Source organism: Nelusetta ayraudi, unplaced genomic scaffold (assembly GCF_046127955.1).
Source record: "Nelusetta ayraudi isolate G7.1 ecotype Tasmania unplaced genomic scaffold, CSIRO-AGI_Nayr_v1 ptg000050l, whole genome shotgun sequence".
Classification (NCBI taxonomy): Eukaryota; Metazoa; Chordata; class Actinopteri; order Tetraodontiformes; family Monacanthidae; genus Nelusetta; species Nelusetta ayraudi.
Window position 1 is genome coordinate 627266 of NW_027466100.1, and position 14433 is coordinate 641698.

The window sequence follows — 14433 nt, forward strand, 5'->3', positions numbered from 1 at the left end:
GACTTTGTCCATGCAGACTGTCTCTGCTGATCAATGAACTTTGGAATAGATAAGAGAAGGCATGCAAACAACAGCAACAACAGCAAGAGGTGCACAGCTTTTAATAAGGAACTTGAAAATCTTTATATGTAACACTCTGCACAGGAGGATGCATATTTAATATATGTATATAGTATATATTTTAGGCACCAAATATATCCTCTGCTGCCCACATATATAAAATTATTATCATTATTATTATTATTATTATTATTATTAATAATAATGATAATGATAATAAAAGTTTGTTTATTATACAGAGAACCATATTGAGTGTATATGTGAAATAAAGATATGTTATGATACAAACACATAACAATATAAATGCATTTAGTGTTTAGATTTGTTTGATGTACAATATAAATAATTAAAAATATATGCATTCACACACACGCACGCACACACACACACACACACACACACACACACACACACACACACACACCCTGCTCCCCTACTTAACATGACAATTTCAGAAGACTGCAGCAGTAAAACATTCTTGCATATTAGCACAACTCCAATGAACTCTCACCAGTTCCATTGAGGGGCAACCAATAGGAGGGGAGAGATCACATTTGGCTATTTGAATGTAATTACCCATTTATGACGATGGTCTTTTATTCGTGCCGCAGGCAAAAACAAACACTTCAACACCAACAGTCTTTGCAAAATTCAGAAAATCATAATCATTTTGATCATAATTTGCTCCAATTTCATGAAGTTATCAGCCAATGTGCTAATAGAGCCGTTGTCTGCCTGGGACTTCTGCTCTTTCTTTCCCCATGTCCAGTTCGTCATGGATCACACAACAGCTGCTGATATTTGCAGTTTCGCAGATTCCAGCAGAGCCCTGCTCCAAAAACCAGGCCAGTGTGAAAGGAACGTGTAAAATATTTATAAATATATACATTTGAAGACGACAAAAATCATTTTTGGGACCAGATACTTAAGAGATCTTCTCTTTGGCTGTACGGCGCAGCTCGTGGCCCCTCGTCGAGCCTCTCAGGTAGAAGAGTAGTGTGAACGCACTTGCTAGCGTGTGTGTTTGTGGGTTTTTCAGACCGACTGGGCTCAGCAGTTCATTGCTGAAGGAACCAGTCGGTCCTCGTGATGTCTGCTGCGACTTTGGAGGGGTTTTGAGTCGTTTCGGTGGTAAATGTTATATCAAAGGCCTCAGAAAATCAGATGGTTGCACTGCCAAGCTAATTAAAATATCCCTCTGTAGTTGAATGACAGCCCCATACAGAAAGCACCACACGGTGGATTTGTCTTTCTTTGCTTGAACTTTGGTGACTACTAGGGCCGAGGTCCAGGTACAAGAGGACCCAGGTGCGAGCGTTTCTCTCACACAACGTTCTAGTAACTGCTTCTGCTACCATCCAAGAACTAACAAAACGGACTGCATTCTGCACTTTGTGTGCAGGATGTCTTGTAAAAAAAAAAAAAATAATTAAACACAACCTTGAACGAAATGGTTTTTCAGAGCCAGTTAGAAAAAATAATGACAATAATTGTAGCTTAGAGTTGAGCATGTGCTGCGAGGGTCATCGCAATTTTGACGTTCAAACGTTCAACGAATGTTTTTCAATTGAAAAAAAAAAAAAAATGCTTAAATGTTTAGTCTAGTGGGTTGTATTGTTAGGTGAGTGTGATTTTGATTACAGTGTAGTAGAAAATAATCTACTTAAAGAATAAAGGTGTGGAGATTTCAACAGAATTTTCTTTGATTTCAGCACCGAGCTGCAGACGGAGGTGTTTGTGTAACTCCTTTGTGTGGAGCACTCTGCAGATGCAGACTTTCACTGCGGTACGCCTCAAGTAGGGGGCATTGGCTGCCCTCTAGTGATGAGTACAGGTACTACCTGCGTTCCTCTGCTTTCGATGACGCTGGAACGGCGCTGACAGCTCACTGTATAATTCAGTGGATGCGGAGCTTTTGACAGCGAGTAGACCGACTTCCTCGGCAACTCCAGTGCAGTCAAGTCTTTACGCCCTATGTGCAGGGATTGTAATCTATATTAACATTTCCCACAGGATACCAACAAAAGGAAATGTGTCAAAGTGGATAGATTTTCCCTGAGCACGTGCCAGCATTCGGAGACCACTGACGGTCCGATACAATGGCTCAGAAACAAGTGTTTATGTAACGGCAAACTGCCTCATGTAACTCCATTTCCTGTTATATAAATCAGAGAACGAAAAGCACATCCATTACATTCATTTTGTCACATTCACACTTGTGCTTAAGGTGTTTGCAGAACCAAAACATTTACTTCCATCTTCACGCCGTCACATTGTTGGCTGCAGATACAACATGACAATGGGGGAAGCACATTTGCCCAGTGAGTGAGAGTTTATAGTACCAGCGGTGTTTGGTTGTTTTTTGTTTTGCTTTGTTTTTGTTTTGTTTGCAATGGGATAAAATTCAGGAGATGGAGTCAAGTTGGATTGTCCTGTTTTTGGTGTCCTCTTTGGTCCAGCTCTCCTGCAGAACATCCGTCCCCCAGGTCTCTCTTCACACTCAGCTGGCAGAGCCGTCCGCGTCCGACGCCTCGGCCTCGTCTGCAGAGCCAGTCAGGGACGGGTACGGCCTGGGCTGGTCGAGGTTGACATAGTTAACCTTCAGACTGATGTAGTGCTCTCCTGCCAGACATGACAGGATCTGCTGCAATTCTGTGACCAGGTTATGGAAACTAGGTCTGCACTCAGACTCTGGGTCCCAACATGCCAGCATGGTGGAATAACTGCGGAGAGAAGCACTCAGGTAAGCACGAGATTAGCCAGAGGCCGACGTCTTGAGCTAAAGCCGAACCCTCCTCCTTACAGTGCGTCAGGGCAGTACTGTGGCTGGGGAAGCCGACGCCCCTTCAGCAGGTAGTGAGCGATGTCATAGGGGTCCACATCCGCATACGGGCTGGCCCCTCTGGTCAGCAGCTCCCACAGTAAGACACCGTACGACCACTGCGGCGGGAGCAGAGAGTCACCATGTTGCAAAGGAGAAGCGACAGCGGCGACACGGCTCAGGGGTCTCGCGCACTCACCACGTCAGACTTGATGGTGAACTTTTGCGTCTGCAGGCTCTCGATGGCCATCCACTTGACGGGCAGCTTCACCCGCTTGTGATCTTGAATGCTGTAGTACTCCTTGTCGTAAATGTCCCGCGCCATGCCGAAGTCGGCCACCTTCACCGTGAATGCTTCGTCCAGCCTGGAGAGAAGGAGTCAGGAGGCTGTTGAAAGCATTTCCACAATCCAGGTGACTGGATATGAAATATGGAGCCTCACGGAGAAATGAACTAGAGCTGCCACTTCAACGAGCCAGATCCTGTATCGCTGACAGGCACGATACAGGATCAAAAACCAGTGCGAAAGCAATTTCTTTTTTTGTTGTTTCTGTGGGATTTTTACAAGTGAGTTTTTCTTTGTTTAATAAGAATTAGAGTATTAAAAAAATTGAGATTATGGTCATAAAGCATCAGATAGGATTTATGATCAGATCACTTTGTTTACTGTGGTTATCTTAGAGCTACTGTTGCTTAAAGGACCAATATTACACTCACTTTGGAGTGTTGAGATTTTTTTTTTTTACACACAAATAAATGGCTACGAGCAAAACAAAGTACATTCATACAAGTGGCTTTCTTACAACTACGTGGCAGCAAATCTTGCACACTAGAACTCAAATATACACGTTGAACAAGTTTGAATATTTTTTTGGAGATATGAAACGTTTTAAAACCAAGAGACAGAGTGAGGGGGAGGGAGTGAGAGGGAGCAGAGTCATAGCTGAAGGTGTGACTGATCTTAATCCCAGACACGTCAGGAGCGTACACTCACTGTCTGATTCGTACTCACATGCAATTACGTGCAGCCAGGTCTCTGTGCACAAACTTCTTCTGGGCTAAATACTCCATTCCTTTGGCAACCTGAAGGCCAAAGCCAATCAGGTCTTTGACTGTGGGGTTCTGTGAACGAGAGCAGAGGCATGCGATGAAGCAGCAGAGAGGAGAGAACAAAATAACAGCTTCTTTTGTGTGAGTGTGTGAGAGTTTTTCCAAAGGCAATGTACCCTTTTCTCAGATCGGATGAAGTGTCGCACGTCACCGTGCGTCATATATGGGAGAACCACTAGAGGGAGCCCTTCTTTGGGGAGCATGATGCCCAGCAGAGACAGAATGTTGGGGTGGTGGAAGTCTTTCATGATGAGGCCCTCTCTGAGGAACTGGTCCACTTCTCCCAGATCCGTTATTCCTACGGATACGAAGGAGCGAATTATACAGAAGTGTCCGACGAGAACAAGCTCAGATTCCACCCACATCATGAATTATGCAATTAACGCACGGTTCAGGGATTTTACAGCACAGTGGATCTCTTGGTTGTTGCTGTCTATCAGGAATCCATGATAAACCGTCCCAAAGTGGCCTGCGTGACAGAAATAAATGCTGGGATTTACTCTCTTTTCTTTCCGAAATAAAAAACAAATGAAACGGAGAGGTCTACCTTTGCCGATAATCTGGCTGTCCTCAATTCGGAGCATCTCGGCAGGAATGAGGACATTTTTGACTTCTTCGAGAAGCAGAGGGCTCAAACTGACCATGGAGACGTTGTCCCGTGTCATTAGGGGGACGGACAGATGATCGTAGCTGGCAGTGTACAATAAACCTTGGAAGGCCATTCCTGCGGAACCCGACGTCTGGCTGGACAGATCAACTGCGGCGCAGAAGGAAACAAGCATTAGCATCAAGGTCAGGGAGGGGGTTATTGCACAATGAGGTTTTTCACATTTTCTTTCCTTTCATTTAGCCTATTATGAGCTCAGGACTCTCTGGAGTTGCATCACAAAAAACATAAAAACAAAAGCCAGCCACAACACAAAGAAACCTTGCAGCAGCTCTTCCTAAAGAGTCATGGTTTTACCTTTCAAAGAACAGAAATTAGTTTTTTTTCACAAAATATAACATTTATGTACCTAAAAAGATTAAAATCCAAGATACATGGTTAAAAAAAAAGATTACCCATCCTAAACTCTTACAGTGTTGAGACCCATTTACCAGGTGTTGTTAAAGCAACTTTTGAGTCTTTTCATCAACAATATCGCCTTGCAAACAATTCCACCTGACCACGAACCAAACACTATGACTCTCTGCAATATACATGTGTAAGCTGTTGGGTAAATGACACCGCAGAATGCGTGGGAAGTGCCTTTTGTTTTGAAACTCTTCAACAGGACACTGTATAATAATGTTTGGAAGTGTTCCAGTTTCTTCCAGTTAATGAATATTTCACTCTTCAATCTCAAATGCATTTCACTTAGCAGTGGCAAAAAAGGCAGGAGAAGAAGCAGACAAAAGAGCGGTTCAGTTTAACCAGATTTGTGAGTGACTGACCTCGCCTGTAGTCTCCAGTCGGGGAGAAATCAGCGGTGCTGCTGGTACGGTGCTGGTACAGCATGGTTGATAAGCGATTCTCGATCTCAGCTGACAATATGAAAAAAAAAAAAAAAAGTAGACGAACCGTCCCCTTAAAGAAGGTATGTTCACATCTGCAACTTTTTGCGTTGTTTTTTTCCCCCTTGTTTCCTCACCCGTCTTCTTCTTCCTCAAGTAGAACATCACGGCCAACGCCAGGCTGGCACCGACGACCAGCGCGACCACGATTCCCAGTATGATGCCCACGATCGTGGTGGTGTTGTTGGTCTCGTCGTTCACCACGGTGCCGACGTTGTAAACCTCCCCGTTCACAAACACCTGCAATCAGCGGACGAGACGGTTTTCACCAGCGACGAATGACGAGGACGAGGGGGTTGAACGAGAATCTCTTACCCTGACGGGCAGCCCTGAGCTGGGGATGTCAAGCCCTTTAGGAATCCTGCAGGTCAGCTCATTTAACAGGACCTGAGCGTTGCAGTTGATGCCCCCGATGGTCATCACGATCTGCATGCACGTGCTCACGGTGTTCAGGTTGCTATGCTGCGGCAGGGACAGAGACAAGAGGCCCGCTTAGTCGCCAGCTGAGTTTCTTCACGGCAGCGAGGTCGTGAGCGGGTGTGACGGCGCGCGGGAACACACGTGCAGCGAGACTTCGTTCTCTCCCGGTTTGAGCCACAACAGGTTGTCCTCGTTTTCGAAGGGAATGACTTTGACCGGCGGCTGGTAGTCAAAGCGGCCGCTCCACAGGTTGCTCTTTTCATTCACGTGGAGGAAAATCTCTCCGGCGTCCGGCTTCTCTTCCGTCGTCCCGTTGGAAAGAGCCGGCGCCCGGCACTCCATGTGCGTGGCATTGGCCGAGCCGTTGCACACCTTCAAGCCGCAGAGCACATAAGAGATGCCGTCACGGAGAGAAAACATGCTCGTGCGCGTGAGTGGCAAAACACATGTAAAGGCCATCTTACTCGCCGAAGAGACGGCACGCTTGGATTTCTGGAAGCGTACTGGACGACGGTTTTGTGGGCCGAATCCAGATTCTCGCCTTCGATCACCAGTTTGGAGCCGCTGGGAGAGGAGTGGAAAAAGCTTTTCACGCTTTGAGGCTTTTGAGATGGCGGCGAGAGGAAAGCACAGCTCTAATGACCGGATGCAGACCTACCTCTGAAGGCTGCAGAGGGGTTTTACAGATTTTATGACGGGGTTCTTCTTGTACAGGAACCTCTTGGCGCTCGTCACTTCCAACTCGTCGATGACGACTTTCAGAGGCACCTGGCCGGCGCCCGCACCGGCTGCCGTGCGGCAGACGATAGAGGATGGCGTCCCCGCGCCTTCAGTAACACTGGAAATGACTTTCGTTAGAACCCAAACTACGCACCGAGCACCAGCGCAGTGAAGTCGCAAACCGAATTCATTCCACAGCACTCAAATTTATTCCACTTAAAATAAAAACACCAGCCACTTTCTATCCTGTCTAGTAAATTAACTATTTAAATTATTGAACTGAATTGTGTCCTGCAAAACAGACGCCCAACATCTTCTCTATTAACATATTTTGAAATCTCTTATTTAAAAATAAAAAAAGGTTGTGAAACTGCCCACAAATCCATGAAAACCACTTTTGGGTTGCAACCCACCAGTAGAGAAACACTGCCTTGGCGTGCCTGCTCACCTTTGAATATGGCACTTTTTCTCGCCGATGAAAACGTCTCGCCGCACGCCGGAGTTAAGGTGCCTGCCGGTCAGCGTGACAGTGGTTCCCCCAAACACTGGGCCGTAGTTGGGACTGATGTCGGTTATGCTCGGCTCCTGAGCGGACAACGAGCGGCCGACACAGGACGTCACAATACAACCATGCAAGCTCTGAAGACAAATACGCAGAACTTTTGCTTTCAACTGTGTAAAAAATGTTCTCACCACAAAGGAGAAGCCGGACACCTGAGCGGTGCCCTCGATGGAGAAGCGGCCTTCCACTTCGCCCTCATCCACCTGCAGAGTGATGGTGAGGTTCTGGTTCGCTGTGGATTTTTCCTGAATCTTACACACCAGCCTGTATGAGCAGGTGAAAAAAAGAAGACTCTTCAGTTCATAAATCAACATGTTGGTTTTTTTTGTTTTGTTTTTTTTGCAAGTGGTTACTTTGCAAGTGGTTATTTTGACATGAAATGGTCTGACTGAAAAAATGTCATATTTTAAAAAAAGTTTGCTGGGGTTATTTTCCTTCTTAGAGTCACAAAAAAGCTCCCATTGCAGTTAGTCAAAAACTGGAAAGTTTCCAACCCGGCATCATCAGATGAAGTACAGGGCTGAGAAAACACAACTGTATGGAAAACTGCTTACATCAAAAACATTGACTTTTGTATAAAACTGTGATTAAATGTTTTATGGTGGCAATTTAAAGAAGTGGTGGTTCACAGAATACATAAAAAATTGATATTTGGTAAAACTTAATACGTCTTGTGCAACATAAGCTCTGTCACTGACTAACGGCTGAACAAATAAAAATACCAAACTTACATTTTAAAAGTTTGTATAGCAGCATAAAAAATAATTTATCTTACTGAGAACGAACAAAAACAAGGTTTGCATGTGCGGCCACGTGTTTTAAACATATCCTTAAAATCCTGCATGATATTACATTTGATGAACAAAATCCCCCTCCTGAATTTTGCTTCCTACTTACATCTCACTGCTGCTCTGTGGGGGCAGGACGGAGCAGACGGTGCCAGTTCCTACGGTGACGATGTGAGTTTTATCTCTGATGATGGCCGGCCGTAATAAAGACTGAAACTCCCAGCCGCACAAGGTGACCACAGTCTCTCCGCCGGCTGGCACGCTCTTTGGAAAAAACTGCAACGGAAGGTGCGATCAAACGGAGACGCAATCAGCATCCTGCGAACCGCGTCGGAACTTCACATGCAGGTCAGTTGGTAAACGCTCCAACTCCGCGCGGACTGACCTCTGTGATGACGGGCGCGCACGAGTTTTGGCTCCAGTGCGAGCTGCACTCCGGCCGTCTCGAGCACTTTCCCGAACACCAGCTGCAGTTCATGAAAGCGGGAGCCATCAGACACGTGGAGCAAGTCATGAAATGGGCACATCCTGGTCCTGCAGAGGGAACCTTGAACATCTGCACCACAGAGAGGACAAAGCGGAAGGGGAGGGCGTATAAACACAGCGTATCCCACATAAGATGTCATGCGCTTGACATCATGCTTGGAAAATATTCCTCTGATTTCTCCTAAAGGTGGTGGCAGACCATGGAAACAGGCACTTAAAAAAGCCCATCACCTAAATGTCAAATGCACTGCAAGGATGATGTATTTTTTTCTTACTGATCTGGTTACAGCTTTATGTAAGTAAAACACTTGTTCAACCAATTATCCAGTGGTAAGTGTAATCTTGCCCTGGGTTGGAAGTCTGGGTTTGCAGGTATGTCAGTTTTGAATCTAATGAAGACACAGTCAGTCTGGTTGGCCTTGGTATGTCCACCTTCAATACCTCTCATAATAAACAGCGTCTGCAATAAAAATAGCAATGCGTACCTTATTTCCAACCACAAAGAGAAGTGAGTCGTCTGAGTACACAGCTGCTGTCCTGGACACTTGAGTCCCTCCCAGAGAGTAGTTAGCGAAGACGATTGGCCTGTACGGAGAAAGAATGACCTAAACCAGACAAAGTGGGAGGGGAAAAAAATCATTCATTCATTCATTCATATATTGCACAAAGCTAGCAAGCTTTATGTGCTAAGTTAATGAATGTTGCTATGGAAGCCAGCTAACTAACAAAAGCATATTGTCCCACTATTAACATTATAAACTGTCAAAACATATCATGAATGTTGCTTTAACATCAAACTTTTTGATATTTGTAAACACATTTTCATTCATTTTGATGCAGTTTCCTTTGGTATGCCATTGCTATTTTGTTGATTTTGTACATGGTGGAAGTCAGAAGATTGCCAGGCATAGCAATTATAGAAATTGGTGGTGGTGGTGGTGTGTGTGTGTGTGTGTGTGTGTGTGTGTGTGTGGGAGGGGGGGGGGGTTAAAGGGTCAGACCTGATGACAATTCCTGTATGTACACAGAAATAAACAATTTCTGGTATTAATTTACGGAAATATCAGCAACAAAAATTCCTAAGGTCTAAAAGGATTTTACAAAAAAAAATGTTACTACAAGGAAACAAGCAAACATCGTATTAATGCAAGATGGTGTAAAGGTTCAGATTTTTTTTTCACCCTCAAAATGCCAAATTTTGCTACCTGCAGGATTCGTCCATCCGAGGTACCAAAGTGGCCCAGTGTGTGGTTGCCTTTAATGGTGACCAGAACAGAAGTGAAAAGAACATCCCTCATCTTCTGGTTGAAGAGGTCCAGCCTGTGGAATGTCTTCGCCACCAGGGTGGGTTTGGATTTGCATGTGATGTTGCCCTCCGAGCTCTGCGCAAATAAAGAGAGGCACGTACAAAAACAGTGATGCGGGATTTCAATCAGGGTTTCCGACCACAACGCTCAGTCCTGAAAGGAACCAGTAGCGACGGAGCGAAACAGAGCCTGAATTCATCCGTTGAGGGGAGGAAGTCCTCCAGCCCTTGCCTCAAGTAACAGTAACAAGCAGTGGAACATCACCATAAAAAAACAGCGGTGGCTGCCCCTCCAGATGTCGACTGAGCGACTGTCTCTCACCGAGACGTCACTTTCCACACACACACGCTCATAAAACAGTGCTGACGGTAGCCAGAGCAGGAGCTTCATACGTTGTGAAAAGTAATTATTCAAAATGAAGACAAGATGTGTAGGACCTAGTAAACATTCCACTAAAACGATTTCACTGACCCGTCCTGACATGCCCACGTGTGCTTCCCAATACGTGCACGCCCAGGCCAGGTTTTTGGATCCTTTCCATCATGTTGTAATCCTGCATCTCAAGCGTAAATGCGCACAGATTCTGGCTATTTTGCTTGATACATCCACTGTTTGGAGATGGCTATCTGTTGGACATTGCTGTCGTAACAACCCCGTTGTCCATCGGTTTGAACGGGAGCCATTCTTTCCTGACACAGCTTGACCCCCTCAATATCCTGCAACAGCCCCGAGCACAAACAGCTGCCCGGCACCGTCGCTCTTTTCTTAAATTCCACCTTTTTATCGGCAGGATTTATAACCTGCGTTTGTCGACTACACATTCCTGGAGCTGAGCACATTGCTGCGAAAGCTCAAAGGACACAGTCCATGAAAACTGGGAATAGCGCCACACCTTTATTGTTTTTTCAGTGAAATGTGCATTTCAGGTGGGTGGGACGTTGCGGGCGAGGGGTCAGGTTGACTCTGAAGGTTTTCACCCAACAAACTTCCTGAAACTCAAAAGAAGTTTTCATTATCAAGGAACTTATCAGTTCACTAGGATTATTTTAAAGGCTTTATCTGATCAAACTTTACTCAGAGTGCTCAGTTGCCACTCATTTTCATTGAAAACTACCAGAGTGTAGAAATGGTGTGGCAATGTACAGATCACACTTCTGACTCATACACCCCTCCCTTTTTTTCCATCTCGCCTGCTCTCTCACATACCTCATCCAAAGTTGCCAAAGGGGGTTAACCTAGTGCCTGGGATTTGACTTGCCCAAACTGTGGTGCCCTCCCATGACACACCGGAATCCACAAGGCCATTCCTTTCATTACATAAATCTAATGGTGAAACTACATCACCCCGTGTCCAGTTGACTTTTCATTTTACGCAATGTTTGTCTGAATGGGTCACTTCCTGTCTGGGTAAGAAGGGGACCTTTGTACCGTTCCTCTGTTGACAGCAACATAAATAAAAAAAAAAACACAACCCATAAAACAAGCAGAAGTTACTCACTTCGTGCGGGCAGCTCTCCAGTGGCTGGAAGTGAGAAAGGCCTCTGGACAGCTGCTCCGTGCCCGACTTGCAGCATTCCTCCACGCCGTTGTCGATGGCTTTATTCACCTTGCTCAGCGGGTAGGCGCACAGGGCCGAGTTCTTCTGAGCCACACCGTGCTCGTCGACCTCGGCGAACACCCCAAATAGGACGTCCTCCGTTTCGGCCAAACTCCGCTCCGCCGCCAGGTCCTTCCCGGCCCGGCCCAGATGCGCCGCCTGCAGCCCGTTGTACACAGTCACAATGTCCCTGAATTCCTCATGCCGTTTCCTCCGGCGCTTGGGGTTGTACCGGCAGTCAAGGACCACCTCCCTGTACATCCACACTTCGGTGATGGATGTGTGCAAGCGCCCCAGGCGGGTCTGGAACAGCGAGTTGCCCCTCAAGGGGTCCTCCCTCTGCAGGGACAGGAAGTAGACATACTCCCTGGTGGAGAAGCTGTAGATGTACTCGATCTTATACGAGTTCCTCAGACTGGGGAGCACCGTCAGCCCGTTCATAACCATGGAAAAACCATCTTCAGTCGAAAGCGGCCTAATCACAGAGATGGATCTCCGCGGATACTTCACCGTCACTCTGTCATCCACAGAGGCCACCACGAAGAAGAAAGACGTGGCTCCCTGCTCGACGATGGTGACCTTGGTGCCGAGCGGACTGGCCAGACAGTCGGGGCAGTAGGACGCAGAGTTTTGCTCGTTTTTGTACAAGCACTGGGGTTTGGGCGGCAGCGAGGTGATGTCAATAAAGTAACAGATCCCATGATGTGTACTCCCACAAACGTACAAGTAGGGCAAGTAAAATCCAGCGGGATCCAAAAGCAGAACCTCATTGTCGGTGTCCACAGGGTCTTCGGGGTCTATTTCTATGTCACAAACCTGACAGGTGTCGCAATCGGAGCTGCCAACCGGTCCTGTTCTCACCTCCCACTGCGTTACCATCGCACTGCTGACCGCGGTTATTTTGTTCTGACATGCAACAAAAACTTCGGTGAGTTCCGAGTCCCAGTTTTGCACTGCTATGTTCTGTATCGGCTTGTCCGCCTGGAAGTGGGGGAGGGAGTACTTCACCGTGAAGTCCACAAGCCTGCGTGGAGCAGACGCACAGACATGCTGTCCTGAGGCACTTTGTGTTTGTATCCACACGCATGCTGTCAGTAAGGCAGCCCAAGCAGCGACCATCTCCACGTCCACAGTCCACAGGGATCAAGTCCTACGTGTAAGAAACGTTCCCCAGCAAGATCATCATGCTGCAGCTCTGCAAGGGGGTGGGGGATACAGGAAAGGAATGCTAAGAATAGCCAGGCACAGGGGAGTCACAGAAACATTTGATATTTCAAAAAGAATAATTTTTAGCTGTGGAAGAGAGGGTTAGAAAGGTGAACATACTAGCTTGTTGAGAGTGAGATTGACAACATTGAGGAAACAGAAAGAGCAAAGTGCGGTCTGTTCTCTTTCTGCAATTGTTTTCCCCAAGAAGATCTATTTGATATATGGCACAGATACACATCTGAGTGGGTTATAAGGCTGGCAAAACGTGGAGATGTTAGGCGGTTGTAGCTCAAATCTAGTTGGGTGAGACATGCTGGAACTTGAGAAACGACACAAACAGAATCAGTGGGACGCGGATAATAAACAATAAGCAAAGCCAAACTTTTTTTCGGGATCATTCTGGAATTGTTGCGTTTTCCTAATTCTTTCAAGTTTTAATAAACAACAAAGATCCCTTATTGGCAATCGGATACTTGCATTGGTTTCACAGTTCTCTCTCTCTCTCTCTCTCGCTCTCTCTCATTCTTCCCCCCCTCCTCTTTCTCTCTCTCTCTCTCCCTCTCGCACTCTCTCGTTCCTTAACTTGAAGCTCGGTCTGATCTACCTTCACATGAAGTTGACAAGTTTACTTACCTGGGTTGGGAAAGAGTAATTTTCCTTGTTTCCTCCCAGTCAAACTGTGAGTTTGTGAATTCTTCCCAAATAAATGTCGTGTGTTGTTAAGGAACTCCTCAATGAAACCCACACCTGACAGCGCCGAAATCTCGCAGACACGGAGATGACATTTGGACTTGTGAAACTACCAGCTCCCGAAAAGGGGATATCGACCGCCTTCAAAATAAAAGCACGATTTGCGTTCGGGTGGGTTGGGGGAGGGGGCACAAAAGCAAATTAAATGAGGGTGTGTCGTGGCTTAATAGTATGGCGGAGCAAGAAAAAAAAAAAAAAGAACTAACCGACGACAAGAAGAGGAACAACAAGTCAGTGAGAATAGTCTTAACATTACAATAAAGTCATAATATTATGGGAATGGTTTATTTTTGATTATTCAAATAAGGAAATTAAATTTCAGCCCACCAGCAGCAACATTTCATCTGTATAAGAACTGTGAAACAATTGTGTCTATTCTGAAAAAATAACCACGCAGACCGGGAGGGATTTTCCTTTATTGAAAGATGACTGCTATCAGTACCAGTTGGTTCTAGAAATAGTACAACTTTATTCTTGGAATATTTTGACTGTATTTTTGAATCATCTACATAATCTCGGAATATGTCTCTTATTATGGAAATGTCTATATCCCATAATGCCCTACTAGGTGGTTGTATGGTTGGCTGATTATATTTTATAGTATTCAGAATCAGAATTCTTTTATTAATCCCAGGGGGATTAATAAAGAGGATCAATTAAATTTGAATCTGATTTGAATTTTAAATAGATGGACAGCCTTTACCCTAGGACAGCGGAGATAGACTCCAGCAGACCCCTGTGACCCTGAGTGCAGGAAGAAGCGGTATTGAAAATGGATGGTACATGGACATACTGAATGGGAATTTACAGCAACAAATTAAGTTAACGCAGAGACAATGTGCCACTTAAACGTGTACCTGTGGTTGATTGCGGCGGTTTTTGTGCAATGGTTAGCACACTAAACACATGTAAACACAACAATATAACAACCGATCAAATATATCAATTGAATTTCAACAGTAATCCTTTCTTAATTTGACCTTTCCTTGCATTGACTCACCGAAGGCGTCGGGTCCCAGATTTATTTCATTTTTATTTTGATAGTTCAA

At 45.6% G+C, this 14433-nt stretch overlaps 1 protein-coding gene across 1 annotated transcript; it reads right to left on the minus strand.

The window, feature by feature from the left end:
• Positions 1–364: 364 nt before the first annotated feature.
• Positions 365–13421, minus strand: LOC142895743 (macrophage-stimulating protein receptor-like). Its single transcript, XM_076036991.1, has 21 exons — positions 13268–13421; positions 11327–12620; positions 9727–9903; positions 9007–9126; positions 8421–8591; positions 8145–8311; positions 7379–7511; positions 7134–7270; positions 6624–6803; positions 6430–6529; positions 6107–6337; positions 5861–6007; positions 5623–5785; positions 5426–5515; positions 4539–4748; positions 4380–4460; positions 4108–4289; positions 3894–4003; positions 3081–3246; positions 2864–3000; positions 365–2783 (listed from the first exon to the last, which is right to left on the minus strand). Exons 2-21 carry the CDS (start codon positions 12542–12544, stop codon positions 2561–2563), a joined length of 4143 nt encoding a protein of 1380 aa, XP_075893106.1. The 5' UTR covers positions 12545–12620; positions 13268–13421; the 3' UTR covers positions 365–2560.
• Positions 13422–14433: the final 1012 nt, after the last annotated feature.

Coding starts and splice junctions, on each gene's coding strand:
- LOC142895743 (XM_076036991.1), bottom strand. CDS start 12,544: ATGGTCGCTGCTTGGGCTGCCTTACTGACAGCATGCGTGTGGATACAA. Junction 8,312..8,420: donor GCGCGCCCGTCATCACAGAG/GTCAGTCCGCGC, acceptor CTTCCGTTGCAG/TTTTTTCCAAAGAGCGTGCC. Junction 3,247..3,893: donor CTGGCTGCACGTAATTGCAT/GTGAGTACGAAT, acceptor CCTTCTCTCCAG/GCTGGACGAAGCATTCACGG.